The 27,056-nt window shown below is 40.0% G+C and overlaps 1 protein-coding gene across 10 annotated transcripts in view; it reads left to right on the top strand.

Annotated features, from left to right (window-relative positions):
* The window catches only part of TLN2 (talin 2), a 495,231-nt gene that overhangs the window by 303,476 nt on the left and 164,699 nt on the right, over window positions 1-27,056 (top strand). For all 10 annotated transcript variants that reach the window (XM_024997998.2, XM_024998001.2, XM_024997999.2 and 7 more), the window contains 3 exons: window positions 9,056-9,119; window positions 10,122-10,226; window positions 24,139-24,294. In XM_024997998.2, the coding sequence (XP_024853766.1) occupies window positions 9,056-9,119; window positions 10,122-10,226; window positions 24,139-24,294 (325 nt within the window). The remainder of the gene's footprint in view (window positions 1-9,055; window positions 9,120-10,121; window positions 10,227-24,138; window positions 24,295-27,056) is intronic.

The following is a 27,056-nucleotide window of genomic DNA, read 5'->3' as shown; positions in this document are numbered from 1 at the left end:
GAGCCCACATATGAGGCTTAAGTTGTTGGCTATGATTGTGGGCAACTTCCTGAGAATCACTGAGCCTCCTGTTCCATGTGTAAAAAAACTGGAATGTTGAAATATTTTCTTCCAAGAATTTTGTTAGAGTTTAATCTATTTATGCATGTAAAACCCCTGAAACAGTATTTGCATTTCAATAAATGGCAGCTGTTGGTAATGGAAAACCCCCTATGAACATGGTTTACTGTTTCTTGGATCATCCCCCAAAATCATTTAAAGTGTAGAATCTATGCTTCTACCTCTCTGAAACCCTGTATTTTAACTTTCAACTTAGGCATTTATTTCCCAGTCTTTTGATACAGGACCAACTTTTTTTCCTGGTATGGGTCACCTGGATAGGGCTCTTCATTATCTTTGTTGGATATACCACGTCATCCATAAGAGAATATAAAGACAATCATGAAGCAATCTGAGGACAGACTATTTTTAAATTTTAATTTTTTTTTTCTGTTTAGTAGTTCACATGTTTTATTTATATCTAATAACTTTTTGTAAATATTTACTGTTAGGAAGCATTCAGTAAGCTCTCTTTTGTACTGTTCCAGGGACTATTTTAGCCCCTGGTTAGGGGCTACTTTGGTTTATTGCATAATTATGTGATACACAGCCAGCAGTGAGATTGAAGAATAAATGCAGATCAATACAAATGGGAGAAGAAAGACAACTGACTCAGCCAGAGCAAAAGTAGAGCTCATGAGAGAAGAGTCTTTTGGCTGCAGATTTCAGCCTCCTGTGGATCTGAGAGTGTGAGAGGAACTCTGACTAGTCTGCTGTATTAGTAATCAGTGTTACTATTGCACTCAGAAAAGATGATACATACGAGGCTGGCAGAGGGTTTGCAGGCTGCCCTTTTAAGGTGGGAATATTTCAGGAGGCAGTAGGTAGGACTTGGCTTGGCCAGTGCTTGCTTAATTAGGAGAAAATTTTCCAATCAGATTTGACCATCTGACTCATTTTCTCAGAGAAAGCCAACAGATTTCACATGTACGCTTAGGAACCTTCCATACTTGGGTCTGGTAATCAAAAAAAAACAACTGAGCTGGAACTGCTCCCCCGCGCGCTGGCAGGCAGCGATGATGGCAGGCTGCCTGCTCTTTCTGGCTTCCTGCTGACACTGTGCGTGCTGTTGATTTACTGGGGAAGAATACATCCCCCACACATGCACGCACACACGCATGCTCCCTCAGTTCAGATTTCAAAATACAGTAAGTGAAGTGTTGGTCTCTCAGTCATGTCCGACTCTTTGTGATCCCATGGACTGTAGCCCACCAGGCTCCTCTGTCCATGGAATTCTCCAGGCAAGAATACTGGAGTGGGTAGCCTATCCCTTCTCTAGGGGATCTTCCCAGCCCAGGGATTGAACCCGGGTCTCCTGCATTGCAGGCAGATTCTTTACTATGTGAACCATCAGGGAAGCCTGCGCTTTACAGTACACTACCCCAAAATTGACTGTTGCAACATTAGGGGTCACACCTCCAGTGCGAGCTTCTAGAAGTTGTTTTCTCTTCCTACAAAAGAACGGGAGCGTTAGTTTGCAGAGTCTGAGTCGAGGGCAGCTTGTTGCCACACAGAACTTTCTCACCATAAATGACCAACAAGTCACCATCTGGTGTTCTTCTAGTAACAGTCATTCTTGTGAGGGGGTTGGCATGGGCCCCTTTTTGGGGCCCTTTAGGTAACCTTTGCCAGGTCTCCTTTGTTGATACTGTGGGAGCTGCCATCCAGAGGCTCACAGCAGTGGCCCACCATGATGCTTCCTGGTTATCATTGTTCGTGTGCTCCAAGGGGAGCTTGGAACAGCCCTGGGTCCACATGCATCCGCTCTTGAACTGGAGGTCAGAGGTTCTCTGCTGCTGTGACCTCAGCCAAGTCTCCTGACCTCTCTGTGACTCAGCTTCCTCTTCTGTGACATTGATGTCTTCCAGTCTTCTCTCAATCAGACCTTTTTGTCCCCAGAGCTGCTTAACAATAGTCACAGCATCTAAGGTGTGGCCGCCCAGTTGTTCCCTAGGTTCCTTCCTGTGGACTGACATGGGGTCTCTTGATTAGGTTTGAGTATTCTGCTGGTGCTCAAACCTAGTTCCCCAACCTTCCAGAAAATGTATTCAGAATTTTTTTTCTACAAATGCAGTTTACAGGTTGAAGAGGCATCATGATTCAAGTCTTAATGTAGCCAGAACCTTAACTTGACCCCTTCTTAAGATATTTTTTTGTTTATTCATTTATTTGGCTGCACCGGGTCTTAGCTGCGGCATGCAGGATCTTTGTTGGGTCATTCAGATCCTTCTTTCAGTTGCACACACTCTCTAGTTATGGTGTGCGGGCTCAGAAGTTGTGGTGCTGGGGCTTAGTCGCCTCTTGGCATGTGGGATCCTAGCTCCCTAACGAGTTGGAACCCATGTCCCCTGCATTGCAAAGTGGATTCCGAACCACTGGACCACCAGGAAAGTCCCTTGCCCCTTTTTCTGGCTACTGTGATTGAAAACAAATCCAAGACAGCATACCATTTCACATGTCAATACTTAAATATGTTTTCCTGACAATTACAGAATTTTTAAATAATTAAAATCCCGCCTAACTGCAAATGCATCCTGATGCCAAACAAAATTAGCAGCAATTCTTTAATGACATCTAATACCCAGTTTGTGTTAAATTCTCCCCCACATAGTATTTAAAATGTCATTTTATACTTGGTTTGTATGACGAGCCAAACAAGGCCTAAAGTGGTTGATGTTTTTCTTTTCTGAAGAACAGCTTTATTGAGATGGAGCTTACATACCATCCAACTGACCCATTTATATTTCAGCACTTTTTAGTGTGTTCACAAGATTGTGCAACCTAATCACCACAACCTGATTTTAGAATGTTTGTATCCCTCCTAAAATAAGCCCTGTGTCCTTTAGCAGTCACCGCCCTGATCCCCCTCTCCATTCCCCAACGTCTGCAACCTCTAATCCTATTTGCCTCTATAGATTTGCCTATTCTAGACATTTCATATAAACAGAAACATAACTATTTGCAGTCTTTTGCCATGAACGTCTTTCCCTTTAGCACAGTGCTTCCATGTTATGGCATGTATCATACTGAATACATTTTTTATTGCCAAGTAAAGTTACACTGTACGGCTCAACTACATTCTTTTCATCCATTCATCAGTTGATGGAAATTTGAGTTGTTTCCATCTTTTGGCTCTTACAAATGATGCTACAATGAACGTTCATGTACAGATGTTTATGTGGACATATGTTTTTACTTTTCCTTGATATATGCCTAGGAGTGGAATTGTTGTTTAATGTTTTGAGAAACTACCAAATCATTTTCCACAACAGCTGTGCCATTTTACATCCCCACCAGCAATGTGTGAAGGTTCCCATTCCTCCATACCCCCGCCAACACTCCTTATGACCTGTCTTTTTCTATTGGGGTGTCCTACTGGGTATGCACTGGTGTGATACTGTGTTTGAATATTGATTTTCTTTGTGTTTCCCTGATGGCTGCTGGTGTCGAGAATATTTTCACACCCTTTTTGGCTATTTCTATATCTTCTTTGGAGAAGTGACTGTTCAGACCCTATGACCATTTTAATTGTTTTTTAAAAAATCATTAGTTGCAAGAGATTCCATACAAGTAGTTATCAGATACATAATTTGCACTTCTTTTCTCCCAGGATGTGGGTTGCCTTTCACTTTTTTTCAGTGATTTCTCTTGCAGTTCAGTTTTTCAGATTTTTATTTAGTCCGGTTTACTTTTTTTCATTTGCTGCGTGTACTTTTAGTATTGTATCTTAAAAGCCTTTGCCTAACCCAGGGTCATAAAAATTTACTCCTTTTTCTTCTAAGAGTTAAACTTTTAACCCTTACATTTAGGTCAGTGATCCATTTGGAGTTCATTTTTTATAGCGATCTTTTTTTTTAAGTTATTATTCATTTATTTATATGTTTTTGGCTGCCCTGGGTCTTTATTGCGGCGCATGGGCTTTCTCTAGTACGGCCAGCAGGGGCTACTCTCTAGCTGCTGCGCTGACTTCTTATTGCAATGGCTTCTCTTGCGGAGCACAGGCCCCGGAGCTCACGGGCTTCCGTAGTTGTGGCACATGGGCTTAGTTGCCACACTGCATGAGGAATCTTCCCAGACCGGGGATTGAACCCGTGTCCCCTGCCCTGGCAGGTGGATTCTTAACCACTGGACCACCAGGGAAGTTCTGGAGTTAATTTTGATGTGTCATGTGAGATAAGAGGTCCAACTTCATTGTTTTGCATGTGGATATCTAGTTGTCACAGCACCATTTGTTAAAAAGACTGTTATTTTCCCATTGAAGCGTCTTAGCACTCTTGTTGAAAATCAGTTGTCTGTAAGGCAAGGGTTAATTTCTGGCTTCTCAATTCTATTCTAATGTCAGTACTATACTATCTGTGTTACTGTGGTTTTATAATACATTTCTTCTTTCTTTCTATACTAACAGATTTCAGTTCTTCTTTTAAATAATTCTTTAGTTTTGGTTGTGCTAGGTCTTCATTGCTGCACAGGCTTTCTCTAGTTGCTGTGAGAGGGGCTACTCTCCAGTTGCTATGCCTGGGCTTTTCTTGCTGCAGAGCTGGGGTCTAGGGTGTGCAGGCGTCAGTAATTACAGCACATGGGCTCAGTAGCTGTGGCTCCAAGGCTCTAGAGCACAGGCTCAATAGTGGTGCTGTACAAGCTTAGTTGTTCCTTAGCGTGTGGGATCTTCCTAGATCAAGGACTGAACTTGTGTCTTCTGCATTGGCAGGCAGATTCTTCACCACTGAGCCACCAGTGACACCCCATAAATACATTTCTTAAAACTCTCTTAATCTGTTTGTGTGGCAAATTTTTTGCCTCTACCCGCAAGCCATTTATTTGTGAAAAACCTAGGTTATTTTTATAATATTTACCATGATGGGATTTGGCTCATAGTATCCTGGTAGTATCACTTACCATGTTTCTCTCTTTTTTTAAACTATTATGAGGTTTTTTGCTAAGCTTATATTTATATCTGGATTCTTAAAGAAATTCATATTCAGTTATATATTTACTTGTTTTTTTTTTCTCTATTGCCAAGAATACTTCTAGGTGAAACTGTATACTTACTGGTTTATCAGTCAGAAGGCGTGTGTTGTGTGGTTATCCCACTTTCATTAATGCCAAATGGATCATTTGGTTTGGCTCAGACATCCATCTATTATAAAGTCCCCCATTGACTTGTCACTGGTTTTAGCAGCCACTCATGCTTGTTTAGATCTATTGACTATTCCATGCAGAGTTGTAAAATGATCATTTTGGATTTCTATTATTCCTTCTGCATTTATTAGCTTTGTTTCTTTTCCTTCATCAATTTTCAGTATGAACTTGTGCCCTAGTAACCTCTTAAGGTGATCAATGATTATTTCTAAGAATCGTTATTGAATTTTACACACCTGTGTTTTGACCCATTGCGGTCTTCATTCTTTCTGACACTCAAATTGCCCCTCACATAAAAATAATTGTATGATGTCTGGGCTTTGCCTCAAAATCATCCATTAGAGGTAATGTGGATAAGCAAGTAGATGAGTCATGAGTTATAATTGTTGAGTCTGGGCAGTGGGTTCATTGTTCTATTTTCTCTTCTTTTGTATGAGGTTTTAAAAATCATGTTCGTGTGTTGTGGGAGTGTGTGCTCAGTCCTGTCTGATTGGTTATCCCTTGATGTCAGTCCATTGTCATTTTGATAACTTCCTTGACTGCAATGCAGGAGACCCTGGGGTTGGGAAGATCCCTTGGAGAAGGGAACGGCTACCCACTCCAGTATTCTGGCCTGGAGAATCCCTTGGACTGTACAGTCCACAGGGTTGCAAAGAGTCGGACACGACTGAGTAACTTTCACGTCACTCACTTGATCCTTAGGCACAGGAAGCCCCAGGAACATTTCATACATCTGTCCCAAAGCTAGAATCAGTCATTTCTCCAAGGATTCTTTTTAGTGGAACTGACATTGAAGACCGTCTGGCTGATCTACTAGGGTGCTCATCTCAACCCAGTTGTCCTTGCCCTTAGCCTCTGCAGTGGACAGAACTAGAAAAGGTTTTCAGAAAAAGAAAAGTGAATCAACATTCAGGTCAGTATTTGCATTCAAATGGAAAGAGTGCAAGATTCATTTAACTTCTTTTGCTCTATTTATCTATTTATCTTTTATGCTAAAAAATCTTGATTTCTAACAACTACCATAATTACTCATTTACTTTATTCTAGTTATATTTTTAAGGGCCTAGATCTGATAGAGTGCCTGATGAACTATGGAATGAGGTTCATGACATTGTACAGGAGACAGGGATCAAGACCATCCCCATGGAAAAGAAATGCAAAAAGCAAAATGGCTGTCTGGGGAGGCCTTACAAATAGCTGTGAAAAGAAGAGAAGCGAAAAGCAAAGGAGAAAAGGAAAGATATAAGCATCTGAATGCAGAGTTCCAAAGAATAGCAAGAAGAGATAAGAAAGCCTTCCTCAGTGATCAATGCAAAGAAATAGAGGAAAACAACAGAATGGGAAAGACTAGAGATCTGTTCAAGAAAATTAGAGATACCAACAGAACATTTCATGGCAAAGATGAGCTCGATAAAGGACAGAAATGGTATAGACCTAACAGAAGCAGAAGATATTAAGAAGAGGTGGCAAGAATATACAGAAGAACTGTACAAAAAAAGATCTTCATGACGCAGATAATCACGATGGTGTGATCACTGACCTAGAGCTAGACATCCTGGAATGTGAAGTCAAGAGGGCCTTAGAAAGCATCACTATGAACAAAGCTAGTGGAGGTGATGGGATTTCAGTTGAGCTATTCCAAATCCTGAAAGATGACTCTGTGAAAGTGCTGCACTCAATATGCCAGCAAATTTGGAAAACTCAGCAGTGGCCACAGGACTGGAAAAGGTCAGTTTTCATACCAATCCCAAAGAAAGGCAATGACAAAGAATGCTCAAACTACTGCACAATTGCACTCATCTCACATGCTAGTAAAGTAATGCTCAAAATTCTCCAAGCCAGGCTTCAGCAAAACATGAACTGTGAACTTCCTGATATTCAAGTTGGCTTTAGAAAAGTCAGAGGAACCAGAGATCAAATTGCCAACATCCGCTGGATCATGGAAAAAGCAAGAGAGTTCCAGAAAAACATCTATGTCTGCTTCATTGACTGTGCCAAAGCCTTTGACTGTGTGGATCACAATAAACTGTGGAAAATTCTGAAAGAGATGGGAATACCAGACCACCTGACCTGCCTCTTGAGAAATCTGTATGCAGGTCAGGAAGCAACAGTTAGAACTGGACATGGAACAACAGACTGGTTCCAAATAGGAAAAGGAGTATGTCAAAGCTGTATATTGTGACCCTGCTTATTTAACTTATATGCAAAGGACATCATGAGAAACACTGGACTGGAAGAAGCACAAGGTGGAGTCAAGATTGCCAGGAGAAATATCAATAACCTCAGATATGTAGATGACACCACCCTTATGGCAGAAAGTGAAGAGGAACTAAAAAGCCTCTTGATGAAAGTCAAAGAGGAGAGTGAAAAAGTTGGCTTAAAACTCAACATTCAGAAAATGAAGATCATGGCATCCGGTCCCATCACTTCATGGGAAATAGATGGGGAAACAGTGGAAACAGTGTCAGACTTTATTTTTCGGGGCTCCAAAATCACTGCAGATGGTGACTGCAGCCATGAAATTAAAAGACGCTTGCTCCTTGGAAGGAAAGTTATGACCAACCTACATAGCATATTCAAAAGCAGAGACATTACTTTGCCAACAAAGGTTCGTCTAGTCAAGGCTATGGTTTTTCCTGTGGTCATGTATGGATGTGAGAGTTGGACTGTGAAGAAGGCTGAGCACCAAAGAATTGATGCTTTTGAACTGTGGTGTTGGAGAAGACTCTTGAGAGTCCCTTGGACTGCAAGGAGATCCAACCAGTCCATTCTGAAGGAGATCAGCCCTGGGATTTCTTTGGAAGGAATGATGCTAAAGCTGAAACTCCAGTACTTTGGCCACCTCATGCAAAGAGTTGACTCATTGGAAAAGGCTCTGATGCTGGGAGGGATTGGGGGCAGGAGGAGAAGGGGACGACAGAGGATGAGACAGCCGGATGGCATCACTGACTCATGGACGTGATTCTGAGTGAACTCTGGGAGTTGGTGATGGACAGGGAGGCCTGGCGTGCTGCGATTCATGGGGTCGCAAAGAGTCAGACACGACTGAGCGACTGAACTGAAATGAACTGAACTGAACTTATATAATATAATATACTAATTTTACAGTATGTGTATTTGTGTATATATTTAGGATGAGAGTAGATAGTAGTTTAAAAATAATGATTTAACAAGTCTACTGTGGCGCATTTTACATTAAAGATATATCTCATTGGGGTGGATATAGTCAAAGACTGTTTTTCAAAGTTAGGCTCTATCAAACACTGTTCGGTTCATTTGTTTCCATTTGCTTTAGAGTTTTAGGTGTTGCATTTTACCCTCTTTGTGATTTCTTTTGGTTCTAAAGTGAAGACTACAGTATAAGGAAAAGTCAAAGGTTTAATATCCGTCCATGTTCCCTTCTCTGTGTTTTTTCTTTCTTTCCATGAAGAATCATTTTTACTTGTACTAGAATTACCCTTCTAATGTTTTAAAAATACATATTAAAAGTATAAAATGGATATTCTCCTCCTTTTTCCCCAAAAGCTAGCATACTGTACGCTCTAGGGTGCTTTGCTTTGTTACTTTACAATATTTCAGGACATTCTTTCTTCTTGAACTATGTTATAATAGTTTGACCCTTTTATCAGACTAGTTTTTATATTTCTGTTCTACTTAAGTGCATTGTGGGATGTGGCCGTCTGTTATTAATTATACCATAAAATACTGAGAGTTAGGGACTTAACTGTGAGTTTTATGAAAAGTCTCTTTTTCTTTCCTTCTCATCATAGAGTACGATTAAATGCCTTACCTTTTTTACTCTCTCTCTCTCTCTCAGTCTAAAAGAATTCCTGCCCAAAGAATACATCAAGCAGAGAGGAGCTGAAAAGAGAATATTTCAGGTATTGGGAATGGTCAGAGCTTTGTTATTCTCCTCACTTCCTGTCCTCATTTATTAGTCTGAGAGGGGCCGCTGTACATAAAAGCTTCAGACCCCGTGCATGTACTCCACTTATATAATAAATGATTAGTGACTCAGGAGGAAAGGAGCTGACAGTTCTACTTTGGGCAGATTTATTATCTTAATCCATACCTTCTTGCTAAAGGTTACTTAGCCCTTCTGAGAAAAATGTGCATACATTTAATTTCAAAGACATTATCTTTGAAGCATTGAAACAAGGTGATTTTCCATTAAAGTGTACCAAGGAAGCTACAAGGAGCTTTTTTTTTTAATCCTGAGATTTGTTTTTGCACCTTAGAATCTGGGAACTGGTGTGTTTTTAAAATCCAGATTTATTCTAAAATTCAGAGAGTTATCTATTCTAGGCAACCAGTAAGAAAAGCTTTGTCGTCAACTTTGCCAAGAAACACTCACTCTAGTGAATCCAAAATATCAAAGTCTTCTTTGGCATTGAAATGTAAATATAAATTGAAAGAGATAAATTTCATGTGTATAATGCATAGTTTTTAATCCAGTATTGTTTCCACACACTGAGATGTCCAGGCTTTTATATGTCGTGCTGTTTGGAAATTGTTGTCTTTTGCCTGTATATTAGAATGATAGCTCTCCCAGGACAATAACATTTTTCTAGTCCTTGTTTAAAGTGTTGGTCCTGAACCTTTTGAAACCTAGAGTGCTTTGAAAATTAGGTTACAGTTACGGCTCCTGTTCTTGTCACGCTGCACATGCATGAATTGTTCCCTATAATGCAAAATCTACAGGGAATTTGGGCTCACATTCTAGTTAAGAAGGCTTGCATTAGTGCTTTCTGTGTGCTCTGACCCTTGGGCAGCAGGGACGTGCATCTACAAATAAATAGATGGCGTGTGAAGTAGTAGCTCTCACTAAGTCCACCTGTGGTCAGAGCTGCGGTAACTGGTCCCTGCCTCTGTCACTTTTATAGGAGCACAAGAACTGTGGAGAGATGAGCGAAATAGAAGCCAAAGTCAAGTATGTCAAATTGGCGCGGTCCCTTCGGACATATGGTGTGTCCTTCTTCCTGGTGAAGGTGAGTTGGGTGTGGTGGAGGGGAGCGTTTGTCTTTCCACTTCTTCTGTTAAAAGCCTTCACTGATAAGCTTGGTAGTCGTCCCTTTTTTGTTGTTGTTTACTTGCTCAGTCTTGTCCCTTTGCCACCCCATAGACTGCAGCACGCCAGGCTTCCCTGTCCTTCAGCATTTCCCAGAGCATGCTCAAATTCATGTCCATTGAGTCAGTAATGCCCTCCAACCATCTCATCCTCTGTAGTCCCCTTCTCCTGCTTTCTATCTTTCCCAGGATCTCGTGGTCTTTTCCAATGAGTTGGCTCTTCGCATGAGGTAGCCAAAGTATTAGAGCTTTAGCTTCAGCATCAGTTCTTCCAATGAATATTCAATATTGATCTCCTTTAAGATTGACTGGTTTGATCTCCTTGCAGTCCAAGAGACTCTCAAGAGTCTAGGGGTAGTCCCCAGACCCCTAGCATTTGCACATGCAGCATCTTGGCAGTAGGGCCCTGAGTTGAGCAGTGGGACAGACATGAAGTTAGCTATGAGGCTGGTGAGTGAGCCTGGCTGCCCTCAGGCTCTCAGAACAGCTGTGTCTTGGCTGTGCTCTCTGTCACTACTGTGAAGTCCCCAAAGGAGTGCCTTTACTTTTACTTGCTAGCACTTTCTCCTAAGAATGTTTCACTTACGTTATCAGGAGTGCCCTGGACTAGGAAGTTTGTTGACCACAAACTTAATGGTACTTAATTTGTATCCTGTTAGATGGGTTTGCTCGGAGAAGGCAATGGCACCCCACTCCAGTACTCTTGCCTGAAAAATCCCATGGACAGAGGAGCCTGGTAGATTGCAGTCCATGGGGGTTGCTAAGAGTTGGACATGACTGATCGATTTCACTCTCATGCATTGGAGAAGGAAATGGCAACCCACTCCAGTGTTCTTGCCTGGAGAATCCCAGGGACGGGGAGCCTGGTGGGCTGCCGTCTATGGGATCGCACAGAGTCAGACACGACTGAAGTGACTTAGCAGCAGCAGATGGGTTTGCAGATTTTCTGTGGCCTTCAGATCTGTTTTTTCTTGCAAATTGCTGGCCTTCCAACCTAGAAGGACAGAGATGGGTCTTTGAAATTCAGTTTATGAACAAGCAGAGAGTGTGTTCCTGAGTTGACGAGGAAACTCTTCCAGTAACTTCCTCATTTTTACATCCTGCCCAGCATATGATCTATCCTGGAGAAGGTTCCATGTGTACTTGAAAAGAATGTGTAATCTATTGCTTTTGGTGGAATGCTCTGTAAATATAAAGTTAAGTCCATCTGGTCTAATGTGTCATTTAAGGGCTGTGTTTCCTTATTGATTTCTCTGTCTGAATGAACTGTCCATTGATATAAGTGTGATGCTAAACTCCCCCTGTGTTATTGTGTCATTGTCAATTTCTCCTTTTTTCATGCCTGTTAACATTTGTGTTTTATACTGAGGTGCTCCTATATTGGGGTGCATATATATTTACAATTTGTTATATTTTTTTCTTGGATTGATCCTTTGATCATTATGTAGTGTCCTTTGCCTCTTGTAAGATTCTTGACTTTAAAGTCTATTTTGTCTAAGTGTTGCTACTCTGGCTTTCTTTTGATTTCCATTTGCAAGGAATACCTTTTTCCGTTTCCTCACTTTCAATTTGTATGTATCTCTGGATCTGAGCCACCAGGGAAACCCACTCTCGCCTGGAAAATCCCATGGACGGAGGAGCCTGATAGGCTACAGTCCGTGGGGTCGCAAAGAGTTGGACACGACTGAGCGACTTCACTTTCACTTTCTGGATCTGAAATGAGTCTCTTGTAGGTGGCGAATATACAGGTCCTGTTTTTGTATCCATTCAGCTGTTTGGTGTCTTGGTCAGAGCATTTAGTCTGTTTTCATTTAAGCTAATTACCAATATGTATATTTCTATTGGGCTTCCCTTGTGGCTCAGCTGGTAAAGAATCCGCCTGCAATGTGGGAGACCTGGGTTCGATCCCTGGATTGGGAAGATCCCCTGGAGAAGGAAAAGGCTACCCACTCCAGTATTCTGGCCTGGAGAATTCCATGGACTGTATAGTCCATGGGGTTGCAAAGAGTTGGACATGACTGAGTGACTTTCACTTTTCATATTTCTATTGCCATTTCAGTAGTTGTTTTGGATTTGTTTTTTCCTTTTCCACCTAGAGAAGATCCTTTAGCATTTGTCGTAAAGCTGGTTTGGTGGTACTGAATTCTTTTGGCTTTTTCTTGCCTGTAAAGCTTTTGATTTATTCATCAAATGTTAGTGAGAACCTTGCTGGGTAGAGTATTCTTGGTTGTAGGTTTTTCTCTTTTATCACTTTCAGTCTATTGTGCCACTCTTTTTTTGGCCTGCAGAGTTTTGGCTGAGAAATCAGTAGATAGTCTTACGGGAATTCCTTGTGTATTATCTGTTGTTTTTCCTTTGTTGCTTTCAATATTCTCACTTAAAATGCTCTCATAACAGCTAAAAAGAGGTAATTATGTGAAGTAATGGATGGCTTAACATTCTGTGGTAATCTTTTCTCAATATTTACATATATCAAATCATTATACTACACACCTTAAACTTATATAATATTCTGAATCAGCTATATCTAAAGAAAATTAGAAAAGATGGCATCATGTGATCATTTTAAATAAAACTCCTAAGGTGTTTGATAAAATTCAACTACTCATTATAAAAATTTCTGTAAAATTCTAGAATACAAATATACTTCCTCAATAGGATAGAATGTTTTAAAACTATCACCAGTATTCTACTCAACAGAGAAGTGCTAGAGAGAAACTTGCAGAAATTGAGATCAGAGCAAGTTACCCTTTAACATTATTTTGTGCATTCTAGGAAGTGTGGTAATATGTTAAAAAAAATTTTTTAAACACATATCTTTAGGAAATGAAGAAAAATTATTAATATTTGCTATGTTTGTTTATCTTTTAGCAAAGATATATGGAATCATATTTTTAACTATTTGAAATAACCATAGATTCACAGGAACTTGGAAAAATAATGCAGAGAATCAAAAAGTCAGAGTAACCAGTATGGGTAAAGATGTAGGGAAACTGGAGTCCTCATTTACTGCTGGTAGGAAAGGTTCAGTCACCTTAGAAAACAGTCTGGCAGTTCCTCAAATGTTCAACATAGAGATGCCATATGACCCAGCAGTTCTACTCCTGGGTATATATGCCTAAGAGAATTCAAAGCATATATTCACAGAAAAATTTGTACATGAAAGTATATAGCTGCATTTAGCCAAAAGGTAGAAATAACATATTCATCATCTGATGAATGGATGAACAAAAAGTCATACATCTATGAAGTGAAATATTAATTGGTCATAAAATGAAATGAAACGTACTGCTTCATACTAGAGCATGGATGAATTTTGGAACTGGTATGTGAAGTGAAGGAAGATTTCTTCACAAGAAAAACAAAAAAATCCTATGACAAGATTTCTTTGGTATAGAATGTCCAGAAAAGGCAAATCCATAGAAACAGAAGGTAGATTAATGGTTGCTTAAGAGTGGGGTGGGATCATGGGACATAGGTGAGTAATAACTAATGGTACAGGAATTTTTTTTAGGTGATGAACATATTTTAAAATTGACCATGGTGATAGTTGCACATATCTATAAAGATACCAAAATCCACTGAATCAGATACTTTAAATGGGTGAGTTGTATGCTATGCGAATTATATCTCAATAGCAATGGCACCCCACTCCAGTACTTTTGCCTAGAAAAATCCCATGGACGGAGGAGCCTCGTAGGCTGCAGTCCATGGGGTCGCTAAGACTCAGACAGGACTGAGCGACTTCACTTTCACTTTTCACTTTCATACATTGGAGAAGGAAGTGGCAACCCACTCCAATGTTCTTGCCTGGGGAATCCCAGGGATGGGGAAGCCTGGTGGGCTGCCGTCTATGGGGTCGCACAGAGTTGGACATGACTGAAGCGACTTAGCAGCAGCAGCAGCATTTTAAAAATTATAAAGATGCTGAGAGTTCTCTTTTCATCAATTTTCCCTCAGTGGTAACATGTCAGTAGTACAATGTCACAACCAGGCAACCGCCTTGGTACATACAGTTCATAGACCTTGATCAGATTTTGTGTTCTATATGTACTTATTTATGTGTGTGTGTTTAGTTCCGTGCAGTTTTCTCACAAGTGTAGGTTTGTGTTACCACCACTGTAGTCAAGATATTGAACTCTAATCCATCGAGAATACCTTGTGCTACCCTTTTATGGCCACAGACATCTCCCACCCCTTCCTGCTTCTCCTCACACCCTGCTCCCTTCCCCTGGTCTCTTTACCCAGTAGCAACCTCTAATTTCTTTTCTGTCTCAATAATTTTGTTATTTCAAGAGTACCACATAAATGGAATCATACAATACATAAATTTTTGACTTCTTTTTTTCATTTAGTAGAAATCCCTCAAGATCTATCCAAGTCATAATGTACATCAATAGCCCCATCGCTTTTTAGTGCTGAATAGTACCCCGTAGTATGGAAGTAGCAGTTTGTCTAGTCATTCATCTCTGAAGGACATTTGGGTTGTTTCTAGTTTGTGGCTATTATGAACTAAGCTGCTATAAATATTTGTGTATAGATTTTGGTGTGAATGAAGTGTTCATTTCATTGGGATAAATGCCCAAGAGTACAATTGCTGAGCCATATGGTAAGAACACATTAAGCATTATAACAAACAGCCAGACTATTTTCCAGAGTGACTATACCATTTTACACTCTTACCAGCAAAATATGAGTGATCCAGTTTCTTATCATCCTCTCCAGCATGTGGTGTTATCATTTTTTTTAATTTTACCTTTCTGATACGTTTTATGAAGTCTTATTACAGTTATATTTTGCATTTCCCTAATGGCTAATGACTTTGAACATCTTTTCCTGTGCTTATTTGTCATCTGTGTATCCCCTTCAGTGAAATGTCTGTTCACAGTTTTTTTTGGCCGGTTTTCTAGTTAGATTTTTTTTTTTCTTACTGTTGAGTTTTAAGGGTTCTTTATATATTCTGGATCCAAGTCCTTCATTGAATGTGATTTGCAAATATTTTTTCATGGTCTGTAGCTGTGTTTTTATCTCCTTGACAAGATCTCTCACAGAATTTTGTTGATATTTAGTCAGTCACTAAGTCATGTCCGACTCTTTGCAACTGCCGGGACTGCAGCATGCCAGGCTTGAATACACATTCTTAATTTAGATAACAAGTGTTTTATCATTGTTTTCCTTTTTATGAATCTTGTTTTAAGTGTTACATCTAAGAGTTTCTGTCTGGTACTCCCCTTGGTGATCCAGTGGTTAAGAATTTGCCTCCCAATGCAGGGGACACAGATTCGATCCCTGGTCCAGGAACTAAGATCCAACATGCCATCAGGCAGCTAAGCCCATGTGCCACATCTACTGAGCCCACACTCTAGAGCCACAAGCTGCACCTACTGAGGTCCACGTGCCCTAGAGCTTGTGCACAAAAACAGAAGGCCCTGCAATGGGAAGCCCGCACACTGCAACCAGAGAGCAGCCCCCACTGGCTGCACCTAGAAAAGACCACACAAAGTAACGGAGACCCATTGCAGCCAAACTAAGTAAATAAATAAAACTTTAAAAGCAGAAAAACTCAAAAACAAATAATATATTAAAAAAATTTTAAAAGAGCTTTAACTCTAGGCTCCAAAGATTTTCTCCCATGTTTACTTCTAAATACTTTATGGTTTTGCACTTATGTCCTTGGTCCATTTTGAGTTTTTGTATGAAGTGTGAAGGTTTTAGATCAAGGTTCATTTTGACCTGTGGATGTCCAGTTGCCCCAGTACTGTTTGTTGAAAGGTGTTTTCCCCATTGTATTGCTTCTGTATCCTTGTCAAATTAATTTGAATATATTGCTGTGGATCTATTTCTGGGTGCCCTAATCTGTTTTGCTGATTTGCGTATCTGTCCTTCTGCTGATAGCACACTGTCCTGATCACTTTAACTGTATAGTATGCCTTAACTTCAACCTGAATGATTCCTTTCACTTTTTTCTTCTTTTTCAGAATTGTTTTAGCTACTTTAGATCCTTTTCCTTTCCATGAACATGTTAGAAAAACCTTGTCTGTATTCACACAAAAAAAACTTAGCTGGGATTTTGATGGGCATTGCATCGAAATTATAGATCAATTAGGGGAGAATTGATAACTTTACTATGTTGAGTTTTTCAGTCTATGAACATGGTATTAGATCCTCTTTGATTTCTTTCAACATTTTGTAATTTTCAGTGTGCAGATACTTGTACATGTTATAACAATATACAGAGTCATTTAAAATTTTTAGATTTATTTTAAATTCAGTGAACAAGTAAATTTACATGACATATGTCAAAAACATGAAATAACCCATGTGTGTGTATGTATAACCATGTGCAACCATTTAGAATATATGGTAAAAAGAGATCACACATAGAATGGCAGACATACACATAAAATTGTTTGGATAAGGGGTAGAATGTGTTTTAATGGCATAAATAACATATTTCTCTAGGTCCTCAATTTGAACATACCATTAAATCTTGAAGGAAGTTCATTGGCATAATTTAAGAAGTAAGTTAAAAGTGAGTGATTCATTCATTACTTGAATAGGCTATTCGGAATTCTAAATTAAAAAACTCAATGAAATTATAATTTATAAAATGTAGATATTGATATTGAACACAATTATACCACACAGCCTTCAGATCAATCATATATATATATTGTGAGAGAACAAGTTTGATATGTTTATAGATACTTCCATCATATTTCCTTCTATATTGGTGAATATTCTGTCCCCATTTGTAGATTCAACAAACATGGATCATGTAGTTCTATAGAATTAACTTTTGACAAGAAGTAGACTAACCTAGTTCAGACCCATGTGGCTCAAGGGTCAGCTGTACTTCATGCTGTATTTTCTATTGTTATAATAGAAAGTGCTTGGGTGTTGGAGCTGGAAAGATTGGCCTAGAATTCTTGATATAATATTGTCTCTGTGAGAAATAGCAGAAACTCATGACTTGGAGAGACATCTTTAACCTTCTTAAACCTCAGTTTCTTCATGTGAAAAATGGGAATTATAATTCTTTTGCATTCTAAGTAGTGCATTGACAGGTTCAGATGAAGAATCTGACAGGTCTTTTTTCCCCATTTATTATTGTTGTTGTTGTTTTAATTGGAGAATAATTACTTTAAAATGTTGTATTAGTTTTTGCTGAATATTAACATAAATCCCCTCCATCCCACCCCTCTAGGTCATCACAGAGCTCTAATGAAGATTAAGTGAGATAATGTATGTAAATAAATGTAGTAGCTGGAAAGTAGGGATATTTAGTAAATTTTAGGTTAGCCAACTCCTTAGCCCTTCTTACAGCCTCCTAATTCCTGGCTCCTGAGTCCTCCAACTTTTAATTGGCTTTTAGAATCATGATACAGAGCAGGGGCTAGAAACCTTTTTTAATAAAGGGCCAGATAGTCAATGTCTTCGACCTTGCTGGCTGTGCTTCTCCTCTCTGTGCTTGTAGCCCAGAAGCAGTTAGGCAATATGTAAATAAATGAGCTTGGTTATGTTCTTGTAAAGTTTTATTTATGGACTATGAAATATAATGTTTTCACTTTTCATGAAGTATTATTGCTCTTTTGAATCTCTTTCAACTCTGTAGAAATAGAAAATTTACTCTTAGCTCTAAGGCCAAAAAAATCGGGGGGTGATGGGGCAGAAAACTGGCTTTAGTACCTGTCATGGTTTGCTGGCCCCAGTAGGGAGGATAACTCTCATGAGCCTGTTATGTGACAGTGTTCTCAGTGGCTAAGAACATACACTCTGAAAGAAGACCTGGGTTTCAAATTCTGGCTTTGCACATAGTTTGACCTTCCATAAGTTACTTTACTTTCATTTCTGAACTTCGGTTTATTAACCTAGGACGTTGACTTTTTATGAGGTTTAAAGGAAATAATATAGAAAAGGAGACGCTTGTACAAATGATTTCAATAGATGGGAGCTGTAAGCATCTGCAGTCTTCCTCTTTCATTGAAATCTTTTGCAGTTTATCTTGATAAGTTTTTCAAAACCCCATAAGGAACAGTAAGGCATTTCCCATGACTTGCAAAAGATCTTGTTTCTTTGCAAGAAATCTTTGTGTAAACCTTCTGATTTATAAATTTGCCTTTAACTTTCCTTGCAACCACAACCAGAGCTTTGAGGTGAGAAACCTGGGGAGCTGACCCTCTTCTCTCTGAACTATAAAAGCATCACAGAAGGCATTCAAAGCAACTCAGAATCATGAATTAAATCAAAATGAATTGCCAGTTGTTTTTAGGGAGAGAAACCGCTAATGAACAGAGTCTTTAACACCATTTTGCTTTTGAGCATCCCTCTCTGCCATGTGCCTAAAAGATTAAAAAAGAAAAGCATACTGATGACACAGCAAAGCACCAAGGCAGCACTTTGGCAGGAAGCCACTGTAGAACTCTGGTGAGCACAGCAGGCTCACGGACTTAGGCCACGTTGGAGTCGGGCTTAGAGCCAAAGCATGCCCACAGCTTAGCCCACTGGCATCCCTCCACCCCAGTCTGAACCTGATGTAAGGCACAGGTGATGTAAGAATCAGCCAGTACACACACCTGCAAGAAGAGCCCAAGGCTAAGCAGACTTAATCACAGCCAGCTGCCAGGACTGAATCCTCAGTAACGGCTAAGAGGTGCTTGGAAGAGGATCATGTGCATTCTCAGTCCCGTCTGACTCTCTGCAACACTCTGGACTGTAGCCTGCCAGGCTCCTCTGTCCATGGGATTCTCCAGGCAAGAACACTGGAGCGGGTTGTCATTTCCTTCTCCAGGAAGTCTTCCTGACCCAGGGATTAAACCCACGGCTCCTGCAGTGCAAGCCACTTCTTTCCCTCCACACCACTTGGGAAGCCCCTGAATGAAGAAAGGCTGGGGTTATTAGTGGATCCTACCTCTCCTTGGTAGAATACATACCTTCTCCTGCCTTTAAGTTACGCAAGCTCGACACCTCAGAACAAAACCAACCTGATGAGGGTTGCCTCAAGATAGAAGTTGCTAGGTAGCTCTCAGAATCGCAACCAGAGTCTACATGTGTCTGTGCACAAAAGAGTTGGGTCTTCACTGGATCCTGCCTAGCCTGCTGTCTTCTCCCAGAGATAAAAGGATACTGGTGTCTGTAGTTGGAAAACTGGAGAGGAGACGTGTGGGGTGGACTGAGATTCTAGATTTAGGGAGGAAGCGGGAGCCTTATTGCCTCTGGACCTTCTCCTATTATGTAGGTCTGCCACTAAGGTTCTAAGGCAGATCCTCTCTTGGGGGAGCCCTTATATCACTAGCACAGAGCCAAGCCCCTTGCTGTTTTAACTTTCCCCAGCTGCTCTGCATTTTGCGGGTAGACTCAAAAATAATTGTGTCCCTTGATGGTGGTCCCTGTTGCTGAGTGACAGTGTTTTCTGAGTTTCTTTTATACCCTCTTCCCCCACCCCCAGTTATGAACTTGTACTGGAATGCCCACTGTAAGCTGTTTGCTTGTTCACTGTGGTTTCCTCTCCCAGACCAGAATGATCTCTGGGAGTCGGGGCAATCCATCAGGATCCTGTGTTGCCTCACCCCAAAGCCCCTCACTGGGGAGGTGCAGATTTGAGAGCAGGAAGGCAACAGCTGCAAACCATATTTTATTTCTGATCTCCTTCCTAGGCCCGGCAGCTGGGCTGGTGCCAACCCTGTATGACTAAACCAGTGGCTCCTGAAGCCAAGTGATGCTGCCTGGCATGGTCCACCCTGCACTGATTTCACCCCTGGTGGAACTAGCCTCTCTACAAAGGATCTGACTCGTCCCTGAGTTTTCCCTAAGGACTCAGAGGTTCTTACAGTGCTATATTCCCCTTCTCAGACACCCACTCAGATTCCTACTGCCTTTATCTCCTCCTCTTGGGAGGAAGCTGGAGGTGTGCCGTGACCTTCCCTGTCTGATGCTTTGTGAACCGCCCACAGAAACTGGGAGGGGTATTTTTGCATTTTCTCTAATTGTTTCCCTCAGAAGTAGTAAACTGGTAGACAGTCTCTTTTAAAGTCAGAGATGTTTTTGTACTCAGACCTGTGTTCTAATTCTGGCTTTATCACTTATTATCATTGCTGGCCCCTTCATTTCAAGGTGGGGAAGTTGATGGTGCTGATGATGGCAACATTTGAGGGAGGCTCTGAAAATTAATGATAATATTTATTAAGCATCGGTCACACTACTGGTTTAAGTACTTGTCCTTGCATACACATCCATGTATACTTGTACACTTTGTGCTAATTTGTCTGCATAGTGCTTTTGTAGTGGTGCTGTGGGAATTGCTAGATTTTTGCAAATAATCTTGAAAAGTTTGTTTTTTCCTGACCACTAGAAATGTGTTTTAAGTTAAATTTTTGGAGTAAGGAAAAGCACAGGACAATAATACAAATCATGTGAGATGATCATTGCTACCATTTCCCCATGTAGTGAATTTTCTAAAAAAAAAAAACTGTTTAAAATTTTATTTCATAGGATCATGCTGTACAAACTTTTTTAATGTGAATAATTTATTATCATGAATCCAGTTGTTTTTCTGTACTATGATTTGTAATAGTTGTAGAGTAGGGATTCCCAGGTGGCTCAGTGGTAAAGAATACACCTGCCGAGGCAGGAGACACAGGTTCAATGCCTAGGTCAGGAAGATCCCCTGGCAGAGGAAATTGCAACCCATTCCAGTATTTTTTGTCAGGAGAATTTCGTGGAGGGAAGATCCTGGAGGGCTACTGTCCATGGGGTTACAAAGAGTCGAACACGACTGAGCATGATTATGCACCATTGTAGAGTAGTCTTCTGTTTGGAATATCATAATTATCAAATCTCTTATAGTTGACATTTTGGGTTATTTGTATTTTTTTGCTCTGAAAAACTCTAGCTAAGCCTTCTTGCTTTGTTATCTTTATACACATTTGTAACTTCTTTTTTAATAAGTTTCTAAAAGCAAGTTGGACTGAAAGTAGGAACATTTTTAAAGCTTTGAATCATTAACAAATTTTCTTCCATAAAGGTTTTGCTGTTTTAAATCACCATCAATAGTGGTCCTCTTTCATACCTTCTTTAATTGAGCATTAATTTTGTAAAAGATAAACTATTATATATACATGAAAATTTATCTAATTTCTTCTTATGGCTTATTAACTAGTTATTTTATAATTTTAAACATTTTCTGATCATGTTCTTTGCCACATATGTTTGATTTATGATAACCTGTGACATATAAAGCATATGAAATTTTTTATCATCCTATTAGTTGTAAATATTTATTCACCAGTCATCTGTCTTTTAGTTTTTTATGGTGAGGTCTCTTTCTTTCATTTCTCTCTCTTTCTTTTCAAAAAAAATATATCAAAGTCCATCTATTTTATAGTTAAAGCTTTTAATCTTTTCCTTTATTTGGCATTTGTGCTATACATTTCCACATCCCACCCCATCCCCCGCTGGAATCACAAAAATATCCAACTATATATTCTTTCTAAATTATTAACCTATCTTGAATTTGCTGTATCATGAGTATGAGGTCAGTTCAGTTCAGTTGCTCAGTTGTGTCCGACTCTTTGAGACCCCATGGACTACAGCATGCTGGGCTTCCCTGTCATTCATCAACTCCCGGAGCCTACTCAAACTCATGTCCATTGCATTAGTGATGCCATCCAACCATCTCATCCTCTGTTGTCCCCTTCTCCTCCCGCCTTCAATCTCTCCCAGTATCAGGGTCCTTTCCACTGAGTCAGTTCTTCGCATCACGTGGCCAAAGTACTGGAGTTTCAGTTTCAGCATCAGTTCTTCCAATGAATTTTCAGGACTGATTTCCTTTGGGATGGACTGCTTGGATCTCCTTGCTGTTCAAGGGACTCTCAAGAGTCTCCTCCAACACCACAGTTCAAAAGCACCAATTCGTCGGTGCTCAGCTTTCTTTATAGTCCAGCTCTCACATCCACACATGACTACTGCAAAAACCATAGCTTTGAGTAGACGAACCTTTGTTGGCAAAGTAATGTCTCTGCTTTTTAATATGCTATCTAGGTTGGTCATAGCTTTTCTTCCAAGGAGCAAGCATCTTTTAATTTCATGTCTGCGGTCACCATCTGCAGTGATTTTGGAGCCCCCCAAAATAAAGTCTGTCACTATTTCCATTGTTTCCCCATCTATTTGCCATGAAGTGATGGGACCAGATGCCATGATCTTAGTTTTCTGAATGTTGAGTTTTAAGCCAACTTTTTCTCTTCTCTTTCACTTTCATCAAGAGGCTCTTTAGTTCTTCTTTACTTTCTGCCATATTGGTGTCGTCTGCGTATCTGAGGTTACTGATATTTCTCCTGGCAATCTTGATTTCAGCTTGTGCTTCATCCAGCCCAGCATTTCACATGATGTACTTTATATATGTTAAATAAGCAGGGTGACAATATACAGCCTTGACGTACTCCTTTTCCTCTTTGGAACCAGTCTGTTGTTCCACGTCCAGTTCTAACCGCTGGTTCTTGACCTGCTCAGTGATTTCTCAGAAGGCAGGTCAGGTGGTCTGGTATTCCCATCTCTTTCAGAATTTTCCACAGTTTGTTGTGATCCACACAGTCAAAGGCTTTGGCATAGTCAGTAAAACAGAAATAGATGTTTTTCTGGAACTCTCTTTTTCGATGATCCAGCAGATGTTGGCAATTTGATCTCTGGTTCCTCTGCCTTTTCTAAATCCAGCTTGAACATCTGGAAGTTCATGGTACTGTTGAAGCCTGGCTTGGAGAATTTTGAGCATTACTTTGCTAGCGTGTGAGATGAATGCAATTGTGCTTTAGTTTGAGCATTCTTTGGCATTGCCTTTCTTTGGGTTTGGAATGAAAACTGAGTTTCCAATCCTGTGACCACTGCTGAGTTTTCCAGGTTTGCTGGCATATTGAGTGTAACACTTTCACAGCATCATCTTTTAGGATTTGAAATAGCTCAGCTGGAATTCTATCACCTCCACTGGCTTTGTTCATAGTAATGCTTCCTAAGGCCCACTTGACTATGCATTCCAGGATATCTGGCTTTAGGTGAGTGATCACACCATCATGTTTATCTAGCTCATGATGATCTTTTTTGTACAGTTCTTCTGTGTATTCTTGCCACCTCTTCTTAATATCTTCTGCTTCTGTTAGATCCATACCATTTCTGTCCTTTATTGTGCTCATCTTTGCATGAAATGAGGTAGGAATTATTATTTTAAAAAATTATTTTAATAGGTATGATAACTATTTCTTTAAAAACTTATTAAAACCAATCAAAATATTTTGAGTCCATAGATACACATTAAAAATAACAAAACCCAAGCCTCCAGATGGAAATATATTTCAGGGAATATTTTAAAAAAAAAATCTGTGCTTAGTAATGAGAAGATAACTACTCTGGCAATTTTAGTTAATTCTAAATAGCTGAAGTGCCATATTTAAATTCTATATTAACCTTTTTGTGTTACTCACTGAGGTGGCTACTGGGAGTTCAGTTTAACTTCTTTTTCTCTGGATATGTTTTTTCTGTCACAATCTCTGTTTTTGGAGCAGCCTGACCTTCTGGACAGTATCTCTCTGCAGAGAAAACTTGTGGATCTTTCCAATTTCTGTGGATCCTTCCAGTCTTCTGATAGCTCTGTTTTAGCTTCCATCCCTTTAATTTACGAGTCATTTATCTAGTCTTTAAAAAACTCTTGATTTTCCAACAGCCCCGCCTATTTTGAAACAGTGATGTAAGTTGACCGCAGGTAAAAAATCACAAAATCACTGATGACTTGGAAAAATCAGATATATTCAAAGGAAGAGCACTGATTCTTTGTACCTCCTGTTTCAGGAAAAGATGAAAGGGAAGAACAAGCTGGTGCCTCGCCTGCTGGGGATCACCAAAGACTCAGTGATGCGTGTGGATGAAAAGACCAAGGAAGTGTTGCAGGAGTGGCCACTGACCACGGTCAAGCGCTGGGCAGCCTCACCCAAGAGCTTCACACTGGTAGGGACTGGCTGAAGCAATGAGTGGGCTAGCATATTCTGGGTGATACCATGGGGCAGGGGAAACAAGATAAGCCCACTGGGCTTCCCTGGCCTTGGAGAGGGACAGATGGTGGGAGTCCCTAGGGCAGGGAGTGGGGGTAGTCACTGGTCTAGAAGTGAGGGAGATGTTGAGCGCTGGGTCTCCTTAGCCACCTCTTTATCTCTGGTCGGTCCTCTAAGGCGGTCTGAGTTCCTTAATTAGAAAGAGCCAGTCAAGGATGATTCTTGGTCTTCTGTGGTTCTGATGCCATCCCCAGTATAGCCTAAAAAACAATTTGATGATGCTGTGAGGCCATAGGGATGCTTCTCATCTCTAGTTTTAGAAGTTTCTAAATAAGCTCTTAAGAATTGTGACATCTTGCCAAACTGTGTTTTCCCAGCCTGCCTATGAAGAGACATGCTGTACAGTGGGAATAGCACAGACTGTGGGGTAGTGTTCGAAATCAGCTTTCCTTCCCAGTTCTATGCATTTGCTCAAGTTACTTCTCCTCTCTGAGCTTTAACGTCCTTGGTTGTGAAATGGGAATAGTAATACCTGTTTCTCAGAGTTACCAGAGTCAAATGAGACGATGATAACAAAATGCCCAAAGTGAAGTACACTGAATGTCGGGAGGATGTGTGTTTGTTCCAGACCTTTAAACTTCTGAATTCTCCCTCCCAACCTCAGTATCTGCTTTTAGCAGAGTATACCGTGTGGCCCTCACTATAGCCAGCCACACTGATATATGAAAATCAGTAGTGCAATTATTTTGTAGTTGTATTGAGCCATAAGAGAATCAGAAAGTGTTGAAATTTGTCAGTTTCTTCAGAACTCCTAAATGGTACCATTCTCCAGCTCTCATGAACACTTGAAACATCTGCATCTAGGAAAGATCTTACATCAGAGCATCAGAAAAAAGGTATCAAGAAGGGGCCTTGGTGGGAATGTTAGTTATCTAATTTGAGCATTGACTCTTGCCAGTTGGGAGGAATCTTCAGAAAACATACCTTCCTTCCATTTAGGTCTACTTACCTGCCATGCTTTTTGAGTATAATTATTTAAGTATTTCTTCTATATATTATACATTGACCACTACATGAGATGGTATTACTTTTGCTTCATCCACATAATAAGATTGAAGAAAACGCATGAGGTGAAGGATATAATTTACTTCTGTTTTTATCCATCTCATTGCTCTTTCTCTTTCTAAAGTTCCCAGTTTTCTTTTGTTTTCATTTTCTATGTATTCAGAGAGTTTTTCTTAAGCCATTCTTTAAAGGTAAATCTGCTAGCAACAAATTTTTTAGTTTTCCTTTAGCTGACGGAGAATCTTCTTATTTTCCCTTCATTCATGAAGATTAATTTTGCCAGATACAGAATTTGAGATTCTCAATTCTTTTAGCACTTGAAAAATGTCATTCCACTTCTCTCTGCCCTCTGCTGTTTCAGCATAGAAACTTTCTGGCATCGTTTGGTGTTCATTTATAGGTAACATACTGCTTTTCTATGAATGTTTTGAAGATTGTCTTTCTCCAGTTTTCACAAGTTCTTGGTGTGGATTTCTTAGGCTTATTCTGTTGTAGGGTTTGCTTAGTTTCTTAAATTTGTAGGCTTACGTCATTCACTAATTTTTATAAGTTTTCAGTCATTGTTTCTTTATATACATATATATATATATATATATAATGTATGTATATATTTTGGTCCAACAGTAGGAGGCTCTACTCTCCTTCTGTGTTTCTGATGATATGGATATTAGGTCTTTTTTAAATTGTCCTACAGATCCCTGAAGCTCTCTTTTGTTTTGCCTGTTTTCTGTTGTTTCACTTGACTAAATTTTATCAGTCTATTTTCGAGCTGACTGGTTCTGTTCTTTGTCATTTCCACAGTACTGTTTTATCTATCCCATGAGTTTTTTACTTCGATTATGGCATTTTTTTATTTGCAAATTTCAGTCTGGTTCTTTTTTATGACTTAAATTTCTTTGTTAAGCCTCTTGTTTTCATTTGTTTCAGGAGATTTTGTCATTGTTGAAACATTTTTTATGATTCAAAATTTAAAAATTCTTACCAGATGATTCCAACATCTGATTCATTTCAGTATTGGCATCAGTTGATTATCTTTTTTTTTTTCTTACATTGTATTCATCTTGGTTCTTGACATGCATAGTGATTTTTAATTATATCCTAGATGCTATGGATTTTATATCAGGATCTTCTTTATATCTCTGTTTTCGTAGACAGTCACCTTGTTTAGGTCTGGTGTATAGTCCAATGTTCTGGCATACTTCTGTGGACTTGAGTTGGCAATGGAAATTTATTTTCTGAGCCCTGGCAATGTTCTGGACTGCCTTGTTCTTCTGACATTGCTGGGTTCCTGCTCAAAGCCTGCTAGTGCTGTCTATGAGGGAATAAAGTAATTCCTATGGCCACCTACTATTAACAGGTGACCTTTCTTAGGGACACAGAAGGTGAGTGGAGGGGAGGGAGACACAGGGCTTCACTGTGGCCACTGCTGCAGAGCGATCAGACCACCTGCCTGCCTGGGTTGTGGAGAAGGGCCTGGGATGGCCAGGCTTTCACTGCTTTGCAGCCGCCCATGAGCAACTCAGTTGTGAAGCTGCTTGAGGCTCCCAATTAGGTCTTTGTTGGGCTTCCCATCTCCTGGTCCCTTGGCCAGAGAGAACAGACTTTCATAACTTTCCTGTTGGAGGTTCCAAGTTTCAGGCCTCTCCAGCACCC

This window comes from Bos taurus, chromosome 10 (genome assembly GCF_002263795.3).
Source record: "Bos taurus isolate L1 Dominette 01449 registration number 42190680 breed Hereford chromosome 10, ARS-UCD2.0, whole genome shotgun sequence".
NCBI lineage: Eukaryota > Metazoa > Chordata > Mammalia > Artiodactyla > Bovidae > Bos > Bos taurus.
Note: the sequence above shows the minus strand (reverse complement) of the source record. Positions and strands in the feature narration are given on the sequence as shown.